The sequence below is a fragment of the Chiloscyllium punctatum genome, chromosome 37 (genome assembly GCF_047496795.1).
Source record: "Chiloscyllium punctatum isolate Juve2018m chromosome 37, sChiPun1.3, whole genome shotgun sequence".
NCBI lineage: Eukaryota > Metazoa > Chordata > Chondrichthyes > Orectolobiformes > Hemiscylliidae > Chiloscyllium > Chiloscyllium punctatum.
Window position 1 is genome coordinate 35,842,924 of NC_092775.1, and position 23,719 is coordinate 35,866,642.

General features: G+C 41.8%; 1 protein-coding gene across 2 annotated transcripts in view; it reads left to right on the forward strand.

Annotated features, from left to right (window-relative positions):
• LOC140462989 (cadherin-4-like) overlaps nucleotides 1–23,719 on the forward strand; it is a 656,453-nt gene that overhangs the window by 505,953 nt on the left and 126,781 nt on the right. For both annotated transcript variants that reach the window (XM_072556570.1, XM_072556571.1), the window contains one exon: nucleotides 22,130–22,274. In XM_072556570.1, the coding sequence (XP_072412671.1) occupies nucleotides 22,130–22,274 (145 nt within the window). The remainder of the gene's footprint in view (nucleotides 1–22,129; nucleotides 22,275–23,719) is intronic.

Sequence of the window (23,719 nt, forward strand, 5' to 3'; positions counted from 1 at the left end):
ATTAGGAGGGCACAGATGAGACATGAACTACCTTTGGTAGATTGGATCATGGTTGACCATTATAAGTATGGGTGGGTATATGAATAGGAAGGGTTTGGAGGGATATGGGCCAGGTGCTGGCAGGTGGGACTAGATTGGGTTGGGATATCTGGTCGGCACGGACGTGTTGGACCAAAGGGTCTGTTCTGTGCTGTATGACTCTATGACTTTAAGTGTAAGAGGATTTCCAGGAAAGAGTGAGACCTATTCAAGACTAAAGGGGCAACCTGTACATGGAGCCTGAGGATATTAATTAGGTCTTAAATGAATACTTCTCATTTGTATTTAAAAACATCACAGCTGGAAATTTCATTTGGGATGGTGAGGTTCCAGACCATGTTAAGATTAGTAAGGAGGAGGTATTAGGTATTTTAGCAGACATAAGGGTACATAACTCCTCAGGACGTGATGAGATACGTCCCAGGCTGCTATGGGAAGCTAGGCAGGAGATTGCTGGGGCCCTAGTGGAGATATTTAATACTTTGCTAATCACTGGTGAACTGGCAGATAGAGGATAGATGGTGTAGTTCCTTTCTTCGAGAAGGGCAGCAGGGATATGCCTGGTAATTACAGACCAGTTAATCTGACATCACTGATAGGGAAATTATTGGAATAAATTCTGACAGGATTAATCAGCACTTGAAAAGGCAGGAGTCAATCAGGGATTCTTAAAAGGAGATCCTGTCTGACAAATCTAATTGAGTTTTTTGTAAAGGTAACTAAATATATTGAAGAAGGTGGTATGTTTAATGTAGTTTATATGGACTTTAGTAATGCCTTTGACAAGGTCCCACATGGAAGGCTGGTCGAAGAGGTAAGAACCCATGGGATCCAAGACAAGTTGGCAAACTGGATCCAAAATTGGCTTATAGATAGTAGGCAACAGATGATTGGGGGGGGAGGGGTTGATGTTTTGTTTTTTTTATTAGAAGGCTGTGACCAGTGGTGTACCACAGGGATCAGTTCTAGTAGGAGAAAGTGAGGACTGCAGATACTGGAGATCAGAGCTGAAAATGTGTTGCTGGAAAAGCGCAGCAGGTCAGGCAGCATCCAAGGAGCAGGAGAATCGCCATTTCGGGCATGAGCCCTTCTTCAGGAATGCACTCTAATTAATCCTATAATGTATACAATCTCTCTCTTTAGGTGAAATCCTCAGAGAATTTGCAAAATAATGTTGATCATATTGTTGCTGGAACCTCCTGACATAAACATTCTTTAATGATATACTGTATCGAATGCAATTGTGTGCTCTCCACGTTTTTTGAATTATCTATACAAGTGGTCACCATAAGATAGATTTGCTGCATTTTAGCTTGGTCTAGTTTGATAGAGGCAGTCTAATGAGAAGAGACTCTTGTCTTAAACAAGATGTTGTTTATTAGTCAGTAGTAACTCAGTTACATTGATGCAATGGACATTGTCACAGTTCGATGAGGGAGACCTAGGTATCTGGATATTTGTCTTCTTTGAGTTCCAGAAAAATTCTTCCACCAAGTCCATATGACCTCATAATATTGTGGAGTGCTTAATGCACTCCACATTATTACTTCAAGAGCCTAACACGTTCTACAACAACTGCCTTTGCTAATTGTCTTTGAATAAGTATGGTAGCATTGTAGGGAGGATTGATATGTATAATAGCTATTGAGACAGAATCATTTTGGTTAAAGATCAAAGACTAAGTCTGTTTTTTTTTGGCAGAGTGTCAGTCTTGTGGGACCCTTGGAGGGTTTGTTCCTAGAAGGCCCAGTAAGATCTCATGCTCTATCTTGCCAACTCCATCACAATAATGGCCTACCCAGCACCACGGTCAGAAAGGTCAAATGTCCTATTCCTGTCCAAATACTCTTTGTTTTCATAAGTTTTCTACGGTGCCCCTCTTGCTTGATTCTAGCCCCGTCTTAACAGGTGTAGCCCTCAAAAGGGCTCATCACTCACTGGATATCCGCAGAAACACCAATAATCCTTGCGAGTGAGCCATTATTTAAGAGACTCCTGTGCACCTGGATGAACACTGGTATTCCAAAGCTAGCTTGCTTGGTGGCAGATTTGCAGCCAGAAGTCATTGGAGAAGTGGATCATAGCACTGAGATTCACTGCAAGTGAACTAGAGACCCCAATGGTTGAGAGGAGGCTTATCCTCCTCATGGTAGACTGGCAGAGAAGGCCATAATGCTTGACCCTGGCAGTCTGGTCATAGGACAACACCTGGATTAGTGCAGCTTCCACAGTCTGGAGGAACAGCCAGCAGTACTGCAGAGTGATTATTGTCAATCTCTGCTCTGTCAGGGTCGGTACCAGAACCTACTGTCTGCTAACTCTCAATCACTCTATCTCTACAGCTGCAAATACCGAGGCTCATGCTCTGTCACATTTGCTACTTTTTTCCACATCTTCCTTCACTCATTCTCATTCCCTCTCAACCTCTGACACAACTAACTGTCTATGGCTTCAGTGCTGCCTACTTACTCAGCCCTCAGCACACCTCACCATCTTTTGATTCTGTGCACCAGGACTAACATCTGTACTGCCCACTTTCATCTCACTCAATCCTTCCCTTTCTCTCATTCCAGGAGAAGCCAGTCCACAACAGGTCACAGTCATTTTCATCCACATTGTGCAGTTCCGCCTTCCAGCGAACACTCTTCAGCCAGCAGTTTCAGCCTTTGCCTCAATGTTGACACTAATGTTTCAGATATCCAGATCCCCTTCCTTATAGCTCTTCCCAAGAGCCTCACAGGCTCCACCACCCAGGTCGCCCCACCCTTCTGTCTACGTGAGTCTGCACCTATCCACCTTTACTCCTCAGACCTTGACTTATGAAGTGATTATGCAAGTGTGGTCATACACTGTCCACAACTTAAAGTCAGGATAAACCACACAGCCCATTCAGTGAATCCCTTCTCATCCATGCTCTATCATATCACCTGTTGCAATACCTTTACCCTCTTTTTCAATTGTTATCCAGCTTTCCTCGAGGAGACAGTGAGGTCTGCAGATGCTGGAGATCAGGGTTGAGAGTGTGTTGCTGGAAAATCACAACAGGTCAGGAAGCATCCGAGGTGGAGGAAAATTCATGTTTCAGGCCGGAGCCCTTGGGCTCCAGCCCAAAACATCGATTTTCCTGCTCCTCGGCTGCTGCCTGACCTGCTATGCTTTTCCAGCAACACACTCTCAATCCAGCTTTCCTAGTCACCCTTCAATCCCCAGGAAGAGGCCACACTGAGCCTCTCCCCCATGCCCAACCACTTTGTTTTCCCTTAGTTTCTCTGAATGGGCCCAATCAATTGACTGTAGCTACCTGTTTGAGTGATCTAACCAATTAGGCCTGGAGAAGAAGTGATAAGAACCCTGGTTTGTATCGCTAACTATGTTAGTCTGAGCACACACAGACTGACATCCACACGCATTCACATTCAGACCTTTGCACTCAAGCACAGGCACACAAATACACAAAACAGTTAGCAATGTTCGTTCATTAGCAGAAAGATTAGTTGGGAAAGGAAACAAATCCTTTCAGCCAGATGGTGATAGTAGTCTGAAACTCACTTCCTGAAAGAGGAGTTGAGGCAAAAACTGTCATCTCATTTATAAGTGTCTGAAACTGCAGCTGAAATTCTCAAGGGTTACGAACAAAATGCTGGAAAATGGGATAATGATTTGTGTTCATTTATTGGTATGCACAAACACTGTGGAAGCAATGACGTCCTTCTGCATCAGAACTTTTAAAAAAAAATTTGCTGAATATTCGAAATACCCAAAAAGGAGGAATATGCAGGAATGTAGCATATGCTAATTTCTTCTTCGGAGGGCCAACATGGATAGTGTGGGTTAAATAGCCTTGTGTGCTGTAATGATTCTCTGATTCTCTGGAGCTATTACAGAAATTAAGTGTGCCAAATTAGGGAAAAGATTGCAAATTGAATTCTAAGGAAACTGGGATTGAAATTAAGACAGTTTATCAGACTGGATAGAAGTAGGTAACAGTGTCCCAGGGGATGTTTCCTCACTGTATTCTCTCTAAGCTGCATGTGTGCATGACTTGCAGTGATCATAAAGGTACCAGATGGGCCTCACACGAGCTGTCACCTTTAAGATATTGTGCAGCTGTGGCCATTGTGAAAAAAATCATCTAAAGATACCACTCAGAAATAAACGTGCTATAGAGAGCAAAGAAAATTTAGAGGGATTATTGGTGTTTGTTAGTGATTCTGATTCACAGCTAAAGGCAGTAGTGTCCAGTTTGTGCAGGAAATAGCATTAAAAACAATTCTGAGGACAAAAGGAAGCTCCAAGGCAATATTCATCATTTGGACAAAACAGGTGAGTAGAATGATATTCAATGTTAACAAGCGTGAGGTGATACATTTTCTTGCTTAAAAATAGATTATATTTAAAATGAGAAAGGCTGAAAGAAGTAGCACAGGGATTTAGGAGTTCATGTTCATAAGACATTAAAAGCAAGACCTCAAAGGATATTGCCAGGGTTGAAGGATTTGAGCTATAGGGAGAGGCTGAATAGACTGGAGCGTCAGAGGCTGAGGGGTGACCTTATAGAAGTTTATAAAATCATGAGGGGCATGGATAGGTTAAATAGACAAGGTGTTTTTCCTGGGGTGGGGGAGTCCAAAACTAGAGGGCATAGAGTCATAGAGAAGCATGGAAACAGACCCTTCGGTCCAACCCGTCCATGCCGACCAGATATCCCAACCCAATCTAGTCTCACCTAACAGCACCCGGCCCGTATCCCTCCAAACCCTTTCTATTCATATGCCCATCCAAATGCCTCTTAAATGTTGCAATTGTACCAGTCTCTCATTCCATACACGTACCACTCTCTGTGTGAAAACGTTGCCCCGTAGGTCTCTTTTATATCTTTCCCCTCTCACCCTAAACCTATGCCCTCTGGTTCTGGACTCCCTGACCCCAGGGAAAAAACTTTGAGTATTTACCCTATCTGTGCCCCTCATAATTTTGTAAACCTCTATAAAATTACTCCTCGGCATCTGATGCTCCAGGGAAAACAGCTCCAGCCTGTTAAGCCTCTCCCTATAGCTCAAATCCTCCAACCATGGAAACATCCATGTTAATCTTTTCTGAACCCTTTCAAGTTTCACAACATCTTTCCGATAGGAAGGAGACCAGAATTGTATGTGATATTCCAACAGTGGCCTAACCAATGTCCTGTGCAGCCGTAACATGACCTACCAACTCCTGTACTCAATACTCTGACCAATAAAAGAAAGCATACCAAACGCCTACTTCACTATCCTATCTACCTGCAACTCCACTTTCAAGGAACTATGAACCTGCACTCCAAGGTCTCTTTGTTCAGCAACACTGCCTAGGACCTTACCATTAAGTGTATAAGTTCTGCTAAGATTTGCTTTCCCAAAAAGCAGCACCTCACATTTATCTGAATTAAACTCCATCTGCCACTTCTCAGCCCATTGGCCCATCTGGTCCAGATCATGTTGTAATCTGAGGTAACCCTCTTTGCTGTCCATTACACCTCCAATTTTGGTGACATCTGCAAACTTATTAACTGTACCTCTTATGCTCGCATCCAAATCATTTATGTAAATGACAAAAAGTAGAGGACCCAGCACCAATCCTTGTGGCACTCCACTGGTCACAGGCCTCCAGTCTGAAAAACAACCCTCCATCACCACCCTCTGTCTTCTACCTTTGAACCAGTTCTGTATCCAAATGGCTAGTTCTCCCTATTTTCCTTGAGATCTAACCTTGCTAATCAGTATCCCATGGGGAACATTGTCGAATGCCTTACCGAAGTCCATATAGATCACATCCACCGCTCTCCCCTCATCAATCCTCTTTGCTACTTCCTCAAAATATTCAATCAAGTTTGTGAGACATGATTTCCCACACATAAAGCCATGTTGACTATCCCGAATCAGTTCTTACCTAGGTTTAGGGTGCGATGAAAAAGATATAAAAGAGACCTAAGGGGCAACCTTTTCGCCCAGAGAGTGGTGCGTGTATGGAATGAGCTGCCAGAAGAAGTGGTGGAGGCTGGTACAATTACAGCATTTAAAAGGCATCTGGATTGTTATATGAATAGGAAGGGTTTAGAGGGATATGGGCCAAATGCTGGTAAATGGGACTGGATTAGGTTTGGATATCTGATCAGTAAGGACGAGTTGGACCGAAGGGTTTGTTTCCTGCCTGTACATCTTTATGTCTCTGAGTGGATCAGATGGAAAAGAAATGGAATATTAATTTTAGGGCCAGAGGTAGTGTATGAAGATTCAACATATAATGGTGAACTTGAACAAAACGTTAATAAGGTCACAGCTGGCATGATGTGTCATCTTGGCGTACAGAGAGGCTAGACCATAAATTGAAATAAGATTCCTGTTTTGTATTATGGAAACAAAAATAAAAGAAAGTCTTGGAAAATTGCAGCTGTATTCAACAAAATGGGAGATTACAATGATGTGGCATCAGTACTTAACATGAAAGGATTAGGCAAGGGTAGATTTTAAAAATTGTTTCAAATTATTGATACACCAAAAAAGAGGAAATAGAAATAAAATGAAATATAGGAGAGTCGGGACAAGAGCAGATCAAGGTTTTGTTTTTCCACATTGTAGTGTGAGACTATGGAACGCACTACCAGATTTAGCTACATTTGAGTATTTGTTAGGTAATAGAAGGAAAGGGGAAGGAAGGGATTTGGAGCATTAGGCAGGGATTACTGCAGCTTGTGTGGAGGATAAATCTGAACATGAACTGATTTGGCCAATTGGCCAGTTTCCATGTTACAGTTTCCATGTAATTCAGTGAACGTTTGCCATCAACTATTACATAATAAAGCGTGTGTACAAAAGGATAAGCATTGTTTACAAAACTTCAGATGCTACTTCCCATAGGGGTTGGTTAGCTCAATTGACTGGATGGCTAGTTTATGATGCAGAATAACAGCAACAGTGAGAGTTAAATTTCCACTTTAGCTGAGATTGCCTTGAAGATCCCGCCTTCTCAACCTCACTCCTCACTTGAGACATGGTGACCCTCAGGTTAAATCACCACCACTCATCTCTAATGAGAGAGCAACCCTATTGTTCACTGGAAATATGGTAACTTTAATTTTACCTTTCTTCCCAGAGGATGAAGTAGTTCCTAACTAACATTTAAACCAGAGGTTATGAGCAAAAATAAAGTGGACTAAAAATGAGCAACTCATGCACTTTGCCTTAGTCCCAGTATTAACAAAGAGCTTCTTCAGTAAAGTAAGAAGGAATAGAATGGCTGCAAGAACTCAGTTGAACGATTGTGGGGAGAAAGCAGGATTAAGCTATTAAGTTGGCTGATCAGCCATAATCGTGATGAATGGCAGAGCAAACTCAAAGGGCCAAATGGCCTCCTCCAGCTCCAATCTCCAGGTTTTGTGTGTTTCTATGAAATGTTCTTCAATTGTACATCCATGTGCCACTAATTAGGCTGATCATAATCATTAAGACCCAACATTCTCAATACATACAGCTTATTACCAATTCCAATCCTTTAGAAATAGAAAGGGTGTAGCCCGCATTTTTTTACCATACATTTATGAATAGTTAATCCACATTTTGGTCACCACTTTGCTCTTTAATATTGATCCACATCTTTTGAACAGCTTCTCCCCCACTAGACGTTCTGACATCTAACTAAGTATGATCCAGCTTAAATTCTCAGGTCATTTTTCAGGCAAGTCACCTACTCAAATTACATGCAGAAATGATCACATGTCAGCACTGGTTGAATGGGCAGACACAACTCCAGAAGAGGTCATGGTGTTGGTGGTGCTACTTTGGCTTAGATAGAGAATTGACAAATGGGACAGAAAACACAGTGGGAATAAGGAATACTTTTTTCAGGTTGGCCATCTGTAACCTGTAGGGTTCCACAGGGATCATTGCTGGGACAACAAGTGTTTGCAATTAAACTCCATCTACCACTCCTCGGCCCATTGGCCCACATGATCAAGATTCTGTTGTACCTTAAGATAATCATCTTCACTGTCCTCTACATCACCTATTATAGTGTCATCTGCAAACTTATTAATCATGCATCCTATGTGTTTACATCCAAATCATTTATATAAAATGATGAAAAGCAGTGGACTAATCCTTGTGGAACACTGCTGGCCACAGACCTCCAATCTGAAAAACAACCCTCTACCACCACCCTCTGTTTCCTTCAAGCCAATTTTATATCCAACCCATGTGCTTTCACCTTACTGACCAGTCTACTATGTAGACCCTTGTCGAGCACTTTGCTGAAGCCCACAGAGACAACATTTACCATTCTGATATCATTAGTCTTCATTGTCACCTCTTCAGAAAACTCAATCAAATCAGCGAGACATAATTGCCACACACAAAGCAATGCTGACTAACCCTAATCAGTCCTTGCCTTTCCAAATTCATGTAAATCTTGTCCCTCAGAATCCTCTCCAGCAACTTAGCCACCACTGACATCAGGCTCACTGGTCTACATGTCCCTGGATTTTCCTCACTACCTTCCTTCAATAAGAACACCACATTAGCGATCCTCCAGTCTTCTGGCACCTCACCATGGCTGTTGATATATAAATATCTCAGCAAGGGACCCAGCAATCTCTTCCCTAGCTTCCCACAAAGTTCTGGGAAACTCCTGATCAGGTCCTGGAAATGTATCCACCTTTATGCATTTTAAGACCTCTGGCACCACCTCTTTTATGATATGAACTCTTTTCAGGATATCACTATTTGTTTCCCTGAATTCCCAGTTTATATATCCTTCTCCACAGTAAATGCTTATGTGAGACATTTGTTTAGTACCACACCCATCTCCTGTGGTTCCACACATGAGACAGCTACATTAATCGTTAAGGGGCTCTATTCTCTCCCTAGTTTCTCTTTTGCACTTAAAGTACTTATAGAAACTCTTTAGATTCTCCTTAACTCTATTTGCCAAAGCTGTCTCATGTCCCCTTCTTGCCCTCCTGATTTCCCTCTTGAGTATACTTTAAATGCCCTTGTAATCTTCTCAATATTCACTTGATTATAACTGGCATATGCCTCCTTTTTCTTGTTCAGAGCCTCAATTTTTCTAGTCATCCAACATTTTCTACACCTCCCAGCCTTGCCCTTCACAGAAAAAGAATATATTACCTCTGAACTCTCATTGTCTTACCTTTGAAGGCTTGCCACTTTCCTTTACCTGCAAGTAGCCTCCCCTGGTGAACCTTTGAAAGTTCCTGTCTAATACCATAAAAAGTGGACTTACTCCAAGTTGGAACTCCAACTTTTTGATCAATTCTATCCTTTGCCATAAGTTTTTTAACATTAATAGAATTACAATCGCTTCCCCCAAAGTGGTCTCCCACTGACACCTCAGCCACTTGTTCTGCCTTATTTCCCAACAGAAGGTCAAGTATTGCTCTTTTAGTAGGTATATCCACATATTGAATAAGAAAATTCCTCCACATAACCCTTTAATACCATGACAGTCTCAGTCTATTTTTGGAAAGTTAAACCTCCCTACCAACATTACTCTGTTATTCTTAGAGATAGCGAATATTTCCTTACATATTTGCTTCTGTTTCCTGCTGACTATTGGGGTCCTATAATACAATCCCAACAAGGTGTTCATCCCTTTCTTATTTCTCAGTTTGACCCATATAACATCACTGGACATACTGCCTGGAATATCCTCTCTAAGTACAACTGCACTGTAATGTTACCATGAACCAAAAAAGGCACTCCTCTTCATCTCTCTCTGCCCTTTCTACCTTTCCTATAGCATTTACACCCTGAAATATTAAGTCCTGCCAGTCCATGAACCATGTTTCTGTAATAGCTATGATATCCCAGTTCCATGTTTCCAACCATGCCCTACGTTTATCTGCCTTACCTGTCAGGCCTCTTGTCTTGAAGTTAATGCAGTTTAATTTGTCAGTCTTACCTCGTTCTCTGCCAAGCTCTTGTCTGCCTTCACTATTCAAGTAGCTCCCCTTGTCTACTGTACCCGCCTCAATATTTTCTCTTTTCTCTCAATATAGCTTTGGTTTCCACCACCACAATTCACCCCCATGCCTTTACTAGTTTATATCCTTCCAAGTAGCACTAGCAAATACCCTGCAAATATAATGGTCCCCTTCCAATTCATGTGGAACCTCTCCCTCTTATACAGGTCATTTCTATTCCTGAAGAGATCCAGACCAGAGGGCATAGTCTCAGAGTAAAGAGGTGCCAATTTAAGACTGGGGTAAAGGGGAAGTTCTTCTCTCAGAAGACTGAGAGTCTTTGGAACTCTTTTGCACACAGACCTGTGGGGTCAGAGACCCCTGATGTATATTTAAGGCTGAAGTAGACAGATTCATTTTCAGTATGGAATAAAGAATCATAGGGAAAATGGAGGTGAGGAATATCAGATCACTTATGATCCCATTGAATGGCAGAGCAGGCTCAAGGCTCCAATTGGCCAACTCTTGTTCCTACTTCTTATGGTCTTACAACCCTATTCTTCCTTTCTTGCAAAATTGAGAGTATGTGATGTGTGGAGAATGACTTTTTAAAATGTTGATGACTTTGTGTTGCTTGTGTCTTTTCATCGAAAAGAACATATTCAGTTTAAATGGGGTGGAGTGAGTAAACAACATACAATATCTTTAAGGTGAAAAAATTCAGGTTGATGTGGCAATGCTTTTTTTTGAGACTATTTGAATAAAATGAATGACTGATCGAATATTGAAAGCAGAGACTAGTGATATGGCAAGTAAGGACAAGGACAACCTTTTTGTTGTTCTGGGAAGTAGGGTGGGGCAAAAACATGGGAGGTGAGTTGGACATGACCAAAAGCCCTGTCAACCACAATAGGGGAGGACATGGGCATTATCAGAACAGGTGTGACAGAGACAGAGAAACTGGGAAATAAAATCCTTGCAGGAAGTAAGTTGTGAAGAGGTGTAGTCATGATAATGTAGGACTTTTGGATTTATCATGGATATCGATGGACAATTTATCCTCAGAAATGGAAACAGTGAAGTTAAAGAAGGTAAAGAAAGAATCGGAAGAGGACCAGCTGAAGGTCAGAGAAGGATGGAAATTGGAAATAAAATTGATGAATGGTTCCAATTCTGGATGAAAGCAGGAAGCAACACCAAAGACATCATCGATGTACTGGAGAACGAGTTGGGGTAGATGGACCTGAACTAGCAGTGTCTCACAAGACCCACAAAGAGACAGACATAATTGGGACTCATATTGTTACCCATGGCCACACAGTTAACTTTTGTGGGTGTCATTGGCTGGCCAGCATTTATTGCCGTCCCGTTTTGCCCTTGAGAAAGTGGTAGTGAGCTGCAGTCCACCTGATGTGGGTTGACCCACAATGCCAAAAAGGAAGGAATTAAAGAAAGTGAAATGAGGTGAAGTTGTTTGTAGTGAGATCAAACCTGGCCAAGGGAAGGAGAATGATGGTGGGTGGTTACAGTGCAGCAAGAAGCACAGAGCTTTCAGATAAACCCGATGGGAAAAGCACATGTAGAGGAATTGCATATCCATGTGAAGTCCCACAGGATACGGTGCTGGCACCACATTACTGATGAACATTCCCGATGAAAGGCCCAAAACATCAATTCTCTTGCTCCTTGGATGCTGCCCGACCAGCTGTGCTTTTCCAGCAGCACACGTTTCATTCACAATTACTGACAACTTATAAAGTTGACTTGCATGAGAGAAGTAAATATACTATCACCAAGTATATGGTGGCACAGTGGTTAGCACTGCTGCCTCACGATGCCAGAGACTCGGGTTCAATTCCTGCCTTGGGCAACTGTCTGTGTGGAGTTTGCACATTCTCCCTGTGTCGCCGTGGGTTTCCTCCGGGTGCTCCGGTTTCCTCCCACAGTCCAAAGATGTGCACGTTAGGTGAACTGGCCATGCTAAATTGCCTGTAGTGTTTGGTGAAGGGGTAAATGTAGGAGAATGGGTCTGGGTGGATTGCTCTTCAGCAGGTCGGTGTGGACTTGTTGGGCCAAAGAGCCTGTTTCCACACTGTAAGTAGTCTAATATAAAAAAACTAATAAAAAAAAGTTTGCAGATTATGCAAATGTATGTGGGAACACAAGGAGTGAGGATGACATGAAGAATTCACAGGAGGATGTAGACAGTGTGAGTGTGTGGGCAAAAACCTGGCAGATGGAATAATAATGTATGAAAACATGGGATTATGCATTTCAGCAGAAAGAATAGAGAAGCTGAATACTTATTTAAGTGAAGAAAAGCTGGAAAAGGTGCAGCATAGAGTGGCTTGGCGGTATTTGTTTATAAATTTCAAAGAAGTAGAATCAAGGTTCAGTTAATTGAGAAGGCAATAGAATGTTCGACCTTTATTTCAAAGAGAATGGAGTATAAAAGTAAGTAAGTCTTGCTAAAACTAAGTGAGATACTATTTAGACAACAGCTAAAATATTGTGAATAGTTTTGGTCTTTTTATCTGAGGAAAATAAGGTAGAATTGGAGGCAGTCCTGGCTCTGGTTTCCTCCCACAGTCCAAAGATGTGCAGGTTAGGTGAATTGGCCATACTAAATTGCCCATAGTGTTAGGTGCATTAGTCGGGGGTAAACGTAGGGCAATGGGTCTGAGTGGGTTAGTCTTCGGAGAGTCACTGTGGACTTTTTGGGTTGAAGGGCCACTTTCCACACTATAGGGAATCTAATCTAATCTAAAATAAAATCACTGGGTTGATCCTGTGTAAGGAGGGATTTTCTTATGCGGAGAGGTTGAGTAGGTTGGATCTGTACATATTCGAGTTTAGAAGAATGAAGTGACCTTGTTGAAACTTCTAAGATATTTTGGAGGTTGGACAGGGTAGTTCTGAGAGGTTGTTTCCCCTCTGGAAGAGTCAAGGACCTGAGGGTATAATCTCAGAGTAAGAATTGCTCAGTTAAGAGAGGCATGAGATGGAATATCCCCTCTGAAGGCAGTGAAGCTGTGAAATTCTTTGCCACAGAAAGCTGTCAAGGTTGTATTTTCAAAGCTAAGATAGACATATTTTTAATCAGGAAAATAATCGATAGGGAGTGATAATAGTGATAGGGAGAATGCAAGAAAGTGGAGTTGAGGATAATCAGATCAGCTATGATATCATTGTGATGCCTATTCTGCCTTATGGTGTGAAGTTACATGTGCAAATTTATATTTGAATAGCAGCTGTAGGACTCAGTTGCAAAATTTACCTCCAAGTAAATGGAATCTATGCCAATTACAATCAGTATCATGCCAGCTCCTGAATATCTAACCAGTAATGATTAGAGGGATCATTGGAGGTAACTCCAGACATAGCCACAAAGCTAGTTCCAACATACTGAGATTCACTGAAACTCTGACACCTACATCCCACTTCCCACAGCAATGTTTGTCTGTCAGGGAGCAAGCCATCTGAAATTCATCAGGCCCTGATCAGAAAGTGGGATTGATGTCCGATTTGGGTCTGCAGTGGGCTGGCTTCCTTTCACACAGGACCCTGGGCCAAATAAACGTGAGGTGTACCTGTACACCAAGCAAACCCGTCAATGACTAGATGTCCAACTCAGAAACTTGTGCGAGGTAAATTTACAAACTATATGGTGGTAAAAACAGAGCACATACAATAGGAACAGAAGAGTACAAGAAGAAGTACACTGTGGGGCAGCACAGTGGCTCAGTGGTTTGCACTGCTGCCTCACAGCGCCAGAGACGCAGGTTCAATTCCCACCTTGGGTAACTGTCTGTGTGGAGTTTGCACATTCTCCCCGTGTCTGTATGGGTCTCCTCCGGGTGCTCCGGTTTCCTCCCACAGTCTAAAAATATGCAGGTTAGGTGAATTGGCCATGCTAAATTGCCCATAGTGTTAGGTGCATTAGTCGAGGGTAAATGTAGGGCAATGGGTCTGAGTGGGTTAGTCTTCGGAGAGTCAATGTGGACTTTTTGGGTTGAAGGGCCAGTTTCCACACTGTACAGAATCTAATCTAATCTAAAGTAAAATCCTAATTTGTGAGCTGTAAATAGTAAGTGTGAAATCCTATTAAATGCTGTGCTTTTGGTTTGTAAACACACAGACTGGAGCATTGATGGGATCAAATCACAAGAAAGCTATTGAAATGTTTTAAATAAATTAGATTTGTACATCAAGGTCTTGGAAACATTTTAAAGAAAACATCATATTTCCGTTCAAAATTCTTAGTAGAGTCATATGAAGAAAATTGCATTAGAAAGCACTTTAGGATCTGAAAATACTGTAAATGAGTTTGCCGGTTTGGGCATGTCTTTAGGGGCAGATTGTGAACATGGTCATTGAGCTGTGAATCTCCCTCTTTGACACCGTTTTACACATCAGAGATTGAGCCAATCGAGTCTATGATACAACCAAATCAATTTTCACATTCTCTCCTTTTACTTGCAACCTGGAATCTTAGTAAAGGTGCTTATTCAATGAGCAATTCCATAATAAAAGCTCCTTCCACATCCAAAATGGTTGCTAGCTGAAGCAAGCAGGTAAAAATAAGATTGGAAAAGAAAGTTTTTACTAAGCAGATGCAAATTTCAAAAGGAGACAGCTACACTTATCAGTTTGTAATCTCTCAAGACATCTGGCCAAGTGGGATCAAAGGTCATACACGAGAGAATAAAGCAGTGGCCTGATTTTTCTTACGTTGCATCAAATATTTTGCACAAGTGAGCTTCCATTTGTTGAAATGAAATGAGAATTGAGGTTCTACTTCATTTTAGTAAATGGAAAGTAAGTTGTGCAAATTGGTTGATGATCCTTTCGACAACGTAAGGAAAATCAGGCCATTGCTTCTGACCCTTAATCCCTCCGGCCCGATTCCCCTTTATACATTGTACTTCAACAATGTAAAAGCAAGTCTAGCCACAGATTTGTTGAGTTGCTTTAACCTTTGGAAAATCTGCTGATTTATTAATGGCACCAAGTTACTTGCATTCTAATGCATTCTCCCAGTAGTTTGATATTGCAGAATCTTTGAAATGTGAAAGAATCCAAAGTGGCAGGTGTGTTTAATCTTTTCTCACCTGACTAACAATAGAAAATGTGTTTGGACTGTGAAAATATTAATCTTCCAAAATGTGTGCACAGGTGGAAAAACCTAATGAAGTTAGATGTTCTGTGAGGAAATGATATCGAAAAGCAAGTATTTTCAGAATTGCTTTGCATATATTTACATATTTGTTGCAGTCCAATTGTAATTAAAGTAACACTTTACTTTCTGAAGTGAAGAATGATGATGGGAATGATTTAGGAGAAAACTTCAAATAAAATGAATGACAGTGCTCTCCATTATTAGATTGAAAATCAATTTATTTTATCTGAATCTGGAATAAGACCAGATATATTTTCCTTGCTGCAGACATCACTAAAATAATTTAACAATAATAGGTTGTGTAAAATGTATGAAATCAGAAGATATTATGTTATTTCAAAATGTAAACCACCTAAGATGAGCCATTTCTTTAAAAATCACATATTATGGAGGTGGCGTAGTGAGTGGGATGTGTTCTGTAACAAAGACTTTGCTTCTGGTTATTGAATTGGTCAAATCCTTGAAGACAAGTTATTGATTGAGTTCTTGTTTTTAAGGGTTTTTTTGTACGTTGTGACTGAATATAAATTTCTTGGCTTCTGATAGATAATCATGAACTCAAAATGTCCTTGTTCGTTACCAGATAGAAAGCATGCTAGTGACAAGGAATGCTGAATTTGCTGCTTTTTATACAATAGTTTCTCTATTTTAGTGATATGCTTTTAAAATGTTCATTACTGTTAATAAGCCACACTTAAGCTGCCATTTTAGACGTTATCTCAAATGCTATCAGTGTACCATGAACAAATGTAAACATGCATTCTTCTGACAATGTAATTATAAATTTATTATTAATTCTGTAGGATATAAATAAGGATGAGCAACTTGGTTGACCAAATGAATGTGCAGAGTCAGTCTTATATTAACTTGTACATCATCACATACATCCCTGCATATTCAGAGGGCCCAGTGGTTAGCACTGCTGCCTCACAGTGCCAGCAACCCGGGTTCAATTTCAGACTTCGGTAACTATGTGGAGTTTGCACATTCTACCCATGTCTGTGTTGGTTTTCTCTCAGTGCTTCAGTTCCCCCCCCCGACAATCCAATGCGGATTAGGTGGATTGGCCATCATAACTCACCCCATAGTGTTCAGGAATGTGCAGGCTCGATAGACTAGCCATGGTAAATGTAGGGTTACAGGAATAGGGTGGGATGCTTTTTGGATGATCAGCACAGATACAATGGGCCAAGTGGCCTCTCTTCACACTGTAGGCATTCTGCGATTTTCATCCACCCCAATGATTAATTTGTCAGTTCAGTAACTTAATGCTTTATTGAGTTTTCACCAAACTCAATGAACAACTTTCTCTACCTCAAGCTGCTATATTTCAAACAGGACACTTGAAAAACTGTCTATGCATCAACAAATACCGACATGTCTTTCAATAACTTAAAGTTATGAGACTTTCTGTCATCTACATTTCTTATAAAGAAGGCTTGCTGGTAGCCAGGTATAAGCAGATGTCCTCTAAATAAGTTAGGGAAGCTCAATGAGAATTTACAAAGTTTGATGCAGTGCCTCCTTGTCCCATTAATGTACATTTTTTCACCATATTTTTTCACAATATCTCAGTTCCAAGTTCACTCTGCACCATTGCTTATTGAACAGGCCTGTGTCTAGATGGATATTGATCAGGAGGTGAGAAGGTGTACAAGATTTCTGCTGGAGTGACTTGGCCGTGATTTATTTCCCAGCTCCCCAATTTCCAACAGAGAAATGTATTTTCTGCTTCATGTTATATGGCATGGCTGAGATAGGCAGAAATACATAGAGAGTCCTGTGATGCAGAGCATTAGAATTCTGAAGTGTAGCACACCTGTCAAGTTGGAATTCTTGCATGATCTTGAACTCCCCTAAAATTATCTTGCTGTACAATTGTCTTGCTACAAAGTGTAACACAAGGCAAATGTTGCTTTTAATTTTCAGAACTGGCAGATAGTAGGTACCTGTGATGCCACAGAATGAATATTTTCCAGATTTAATTTCTCAGATTGCCCAGATACAAATCATTGTAAGAAGATGCAGATGGAGGGTAAATTTTATTGAATTCAAATTCTACCATCTGCCCTGGCAGGATCCAAACCCAGCTTCCATCTGCCTTTCTTTTCTTCGCTCTCTTTCTTTTACTTTTGCTCTTTGTTTTTCCCCTTTGTTGATAGCAGTGGGGGCAGTTCCTTCCCAGAATGTTGGTGGGGGCAGTTCCTTCCTGGAATGTTGGCGGGAGAGCAGTTCCTTCCCGGAATGCCAGTAGTGGTGGGAGCAGTTCCTTTCTGGAATGTTGGGGGCTGGGGGAATGCAGAGGCCGTTCCTTCCTGGAATGTCAGGGGCGATTTCTTCCCGGAATGTCGGTGGGTTGCTTCCCTGAATGTTGGTAGTGGTGGGGGCGCTTCCTTTCTGAAATGTTGGCAGCAGTGGAGACAGTATCTTCCTGGAATTTTGGCAGCAGTGGGGGCAGTATCTTCCCGGAATGTCGGCAGCAGTGGGGATAGTCCCTTTCCGGAATGTCAATAATGATTTGAGTCGTTCCTTCCCAGAATGTCGTAGCAGTGAAGATGGTTCCTTCCCAGAATGTCGGTGATGGTGGGGACAATTAGTTCCCAGAATGTTGGTTGCAGTGGGGGCGGTTCCTTCCCGGAATGTCGGTGGCAGTGAGTTTCTTTTCTGAAATGGTGGTCCCAGGAGGCAGCTATGTAAACAGAACAAGGCAATGGCTGCTTTGGTGTGGTGGGCCCAGCATAGAGCCGATTTCCGGACCTGGCAGCTTCAGAGGACTCATAGTAGCGATGGCGATGGTGATGGCAATGGCAGTGGAGACAGGATGTTGTCGAAGAATGACAACAAGGTTCCAGCAGCAATGGTGGGCCCAGGTACCTGACAGCGGAGAAGGTGGCATTTCCACTGGGGCAGTGAGCAAGGTCTTGGGGGCACCTGAGTGTTTATAGGCCAAGGGATGGTCTTTGTGGTTTTTTCTGGTGGCAAGGCCTCATGGCAGAGGCGGGGGAGTGATCTGGACGTTTCCTTTTCTTTTGGCTGTTTCTTTTACTTCTGCTTCTGTTTTTAATCTTGTCTTTTATACCAGATGTTTGCGCCGGAGAATGATGACTTTGTACAATTTTCACTGTGCTCCTGTACTGAAGTACACATGACAATAACATCTACATTGTAATCTACCTAGGTTTCTGGATTAACACTCCAGTGATAATGTCACTAGGCCACTGCCATTCATTTATGTGGTGGAGTCACTGAGCATTGTCGCCTTGGTGTCTGTCAAAGTTGATGCATGTACTTATATCATGGATGGGTAATGATTGAGAATTAACTTTATTCACTTTTTAAAGAAAAGCAGATGTCTGAAATTTCCTGTGCTGCCTGTGGAAATGGGGTTTATGCTGCATCACCAGCAGTCAAGCAGGAAAGGCTCTGGAAAGGTTATAGACTATAAAGTCCCTTCCTGGAAAGAGAAAAGGAAACTTTAGGAAAGAGACAAAAAGCTGCAGATGCTGGAATATAAAGTAGATAAGCAGGAGGCTGGAAGAACACAGCAAGCCAGGCAGCATCAGGAGGTGGAGAGGTCAACGTTTCAGGTGTAACCCTTCTTCAGACTTGGGGGTGGGAGTAGGGGGAGCTACACAGTCAGCAGTAAAGAGATTGGGAGGGTAAGAAGCCAGAAAGGGGGAGGGGGGTGATAGACAGCAATTCCCTCCCTCTGGACCCCCTTGGTCCAGGCACTTCCCACCTACATCTGCGACACAAACCATGCCACCCACTTCTTTGGAAATTTCCAATTTCCTGGCCCCAGCATTTCATCCTTACGTGCAGTCCTTATGCACGTCCATACCCCACAATGATGGGCTGCAGGCCCTCAGTTTTTTCCTCATCAACAGACCCATTCAATCCACTTCCCGCCCAACACGCCAGCCAATAACACCCTCCACCTCGTGGAATTTGTCCTTACTGTCAATAACCTTTCCTTCAACTCGTTCCACTTTTTCCAAATCCAGGGGTGGCCATGGATACTTGCATAGTGCCAAGCAATGCCTGCTTCCTTGTCGACCATGTTGAACAGTCCCTGTTCAGTGCTTACACATGCACTGTGCCCCAACTCTTCTGCCGTTACATCAATGGCTATATCGGTGCTGAATCCTGCACCCATGCTGAAGTAGAGCAGTTCATCAACTTCACCCACGACTTCCACCCCGCCCTCAAATTCATGTGGTCTATCTCGGACACCTTCCTTCCTTTTCTTGACATCTCCGTTTCCATCTCCTGAGACAGTTACAGACTGACATTTACTATAAATCCACAGACTCCCATAACTACCTGGACTACACCTCCACCCACCCCATAAAAATTCCTGTAAAAATTCCATCCTGTTTTCCCAATTTCTCCATCTTTATTGCATCTGCTCTGACAAGGGGATGATCCACTCCCACACATCCTCCTATTTCAAAGAACATTCTTTCTCCCCCGTCATCCAGACAGCCCTCCACCACACTCTCCATTCCCCACTCCACTGCTCGAAATGCCCCCCAATAATAACAATAGTGTGCCCCTTGTCCTCACTTTTCACTCCCCCACCTCCGCATCCAATGCATCATCCTCAAACATTTGCACCAACTCCAATTAGACCCCACCACCCAGAACACCTTCCCCATCGCGCTCCTTTCTGCCTTCTACAAGGACTGTTCCATCCAATAGTCCTTGGTTCACGTCACACTCCCCACCAACCCCTCCAATAGCCCCCGGTACCTTCCTCTGTAAACGATAAAGATACAACACCTACCCATGCACCACCTCTTTCCATCCAGGGCCCCAAACAGTCTTTTCAGATGAGACAGACTGTCATCTCTTGGAACCTAGTCTAGTTGGACATCTCTTCCAACCTAGTCTAGTACATCCAGTGCTCCCGATGTGGTCTTCTCTACATCAGTGCGACCAAACGTAGACTAGGTGACCGTTTCATCGAGCATCTTCGCCTGGCCTAAAACAGCCCCCGACCTCCCAGTCACTGCCCATTTTAATTCCCCTGTACCCTCCCACTCCCTCTCCGCCATGTCCACCCTCAGCCTCCTCCATTGCTGCAGTGAATCAGACTGCAAATTGAAGGAACAACTCCTCATCTTCTGCCTGGGCAGCCTACAGCCTGGAGGACTTAACATTGAGTTCTCCAATTTTAAATAACCTTCTCACCCATCCCCTGACGCCTTTTCCATATCCGTCTCCCCACTTCCGTTCCATCTACTGACCCTTTCTTCCAACTACCAACCGGATTCATCCTTCTCATTGACCAACTAGGGCGCACCCACTACTGTGTCCACCTATCACTATCTCACCATTCCACCACTCTCCCCACCCCACTCCCACTTCCCCTTCTTTACTGTAGCTCCCCCACCCCCACGCCTAGTTCCGAAAAAAGATTTTACCCAAAGCGGTGACTTCTCCACCTCCTGATGCTGCCTGACTTGCTCTGTTCTTCCAGCTTCCTGTTTCTAAGCTTTAGGAAAGAATATACGTTTCTTACACATGCATGCCTAGCCTCATACATTTACAGAAATAGGGCCTGGCTATGGGTTTTCTCAGAGCTGTTCCAGCATTACCAATGTAGCTTTGTTGGAAATCCCATTCACACATGTGAACAAAAGCTCTGCCACAATTTTAATGATTAAGACAGTGAACAGGAATAGCTCTGAGGAAAGCCATGGCCAAGGTGCCAGCACCAAACAGCTGATATTTTGTTGCTGAATATCTTTGGAGACTGGTAATTCTGCTGAGAACCCACACCTCATTTAGTGTGCCAAGATTATGCAAATTGGAAGAGTTGCAATTTTTTTTAAACATTTGCAAAAGAAATGTGAATGTATCTGTCCAAATCTTAAATGCTAGCCACAGCCAAACTCATTCCTAATGCTGCAATGTCCCTCTTTTCTAAAGAATTGCTGTGCTGATTTTCAAAATTTTGTACATTTCCAGCTTGTTACATTATGTCATTTAACTTACGGCATTTTTGATTTTCTGTTAATTTTTCTCATAACTTAGAAGCTTTTTGAGTAATATTGCAGTGTTTTAATGTGTCGTATTCTCAAAAACCCTTATGCCTTCAGTGAATTGGAGACTGAAAGAAACTCCAGATGACTATGAGAAAGCAGAATGATGCGGCTTATACTAACGTTGCATTTTATAATGTCCTATTGTCAATTGTCAGTCCCAGATAATTATAACTTTTATTACTCAGCATACAAGGCAAGCCATTTGCTTTTGTCAGAGGATATCTGGTCAATTCCCCAGCACAGAGAGTCCAACAGAATAGAATTCTGGATGCTAATTCTGAAAGGTATCTGTAGCACCATTTAGTTCATTCCTAAGAGAATCCATGCCTTCAGTTCAGATCTCTGAAATACAGCTTCCTCTTGCAGATTAGTCTCATTAACATAATGGTATTGTAACTTGAGCTAAGTTTTTTTTGAGGACATCAAATAGAACAGTTCTGAGTTTTAACAAATTCATTTAGGACTTACACAAGGTAATCTAATTGCATAAAAGTGACCAATGCATGGAAAAGACTAATGGATGGAACAGTGGAATTGAAAATCTTGATATCATTTAAGAATCAGTTGGATGTTACAGTGAAGAGACTCTAAAATATTCCTGGATGAAAATAAGTCAGACAGAAAAAAAATGTTTTTTTCATCCGTAATTAACTTAAGATCTAGTGCACTATACAATGGAAATTTAGTCTGAATCTGTAATATTGTACAAACTCAAATGGACCCTTGTGATTCTAACTAGCATTTTGCCAAATGTGGTTTCACTTTCCTGTGAGGCATATGATTGATAATAACACCCATCACTGATTCTTGATGTTTGATACCTCTTGTGTGAAATGGTCTTTTGGGATTTGCTGGACTGTATAAGTTACATAAATAGCTTTGACCATATCTTGGCTTCTGTGTTTACAGCTGAGAGCACATGCAGTTGACATGAATGGAAACAAGGTGGAAAACCCAATTGACCTTTACATCAATGTTATTGATATGAATGATAACAGACCAGAGTTTGTGAACCATGTGTACAACGGGAGTGTGGCTGAAGGATCAAAACCAGGTAAATTGAGAAATGATTAACCCAAAAAAAAAGTCACTGCCATTTGTATGATCAGTGGCTTTTGATTTAAAAGTTTTAAAATCCATTTGTGTAACTTAACAATATAATGTTTTTTCTAAACATCACAGAATATTAGACTTCAATTTCACAGGTGACAGTACCAACCTGAGTTCTTTACCTGAACCTTAGGTTAAACAATATCAGTAAATGTGCATGCCATTTGTGCCAAGTGGTGATTACAGATCAACTTTGACAAAACTTTAAAATAGCCAATTATGTCTTCACTGGATTTGAACATATGGCACAGGAGACCTTCCTTAAGACATGAAATATGTGAGAAAAGAGTAAAACTGATGCTCTGTTTATACATTTCATGGCACTTTGATTCATATTATTTCTATTTTATATTGTTGTAAGCAATACATTTCAAAGGTATTATTCACAGACTTTCTAAAACATTTTTGACTTTGTTGCACATGATTTCATGTTGTGCTGTTATATTTCAAAGTATTGATGATACAAAAACAAGTTATTTGGTCCAACAGTGCATGCCAATATTTCTGCTCCACATGAACTTTCTCCACCTTCTTTTCTGCAAATCCCATCAACATATCCTTGCATTTACTTCTCTAACATGTGGGGGGCTTGCCTAGCTTCCCTCAAATACAAGTATATTATTCATCTCATGTATTATTCATCTCAATTACTCCCTGTGATCATAATTTCTATTTTTGGGGAAATAAGTATCTCCTGAAACCCCTATTAGATTTTTACATATTTTTCATAGGATGTGGGCATCTCTGACGAGAACAGCATTTATTGTCCATCCTTATTGTCCTGGAGAAGATGCCGTGACCTAACTTCTTGAACTACCACAGTCGTTCATGTGTAGGGACATTCACAGTACTTTTAGAGAGTTCCAGGATTTTGACCTAGCAATACTGAAGGAACAGTGTAATAGTTCCAAGTTGTGATCATGTGTGGCTTGGAAGGGAACCTGTGGATGGTGATGTACCCATGTTCCCTTGTCCTTTGAGATGGTAGAGGCCACAGGTTTGGAAGATGCTATTTGATGATGCTTGATGAGTTACTTATAAATGATATACCCTACTGTCCGATGCATTGATGGTGGAGGGAGTGAATGTTGAAGGTGGTGAATGAAGTACGAATCAAGTGAGCTGTATTGTCTTGATTCATGCATTTACTTGGAGTTGCACCCATTCTGACAGATGGAGAATATTCTGTCACAGTCCTACCATTATGCCTTGGACGGTTATTGGATATCTAGGATGTGAGTAAATCACTGCATCTAGCCTCTGATTTGCTCTTGTAGCCATTATATTTCTCGGGCTGATCCAGTTCAGTTTATGGCCAGTAGTAACCTCCAGAATGTTGATCATGAGTGATTCAGTGATAGTAATGCCATTGAATATGAAGGGACGCTT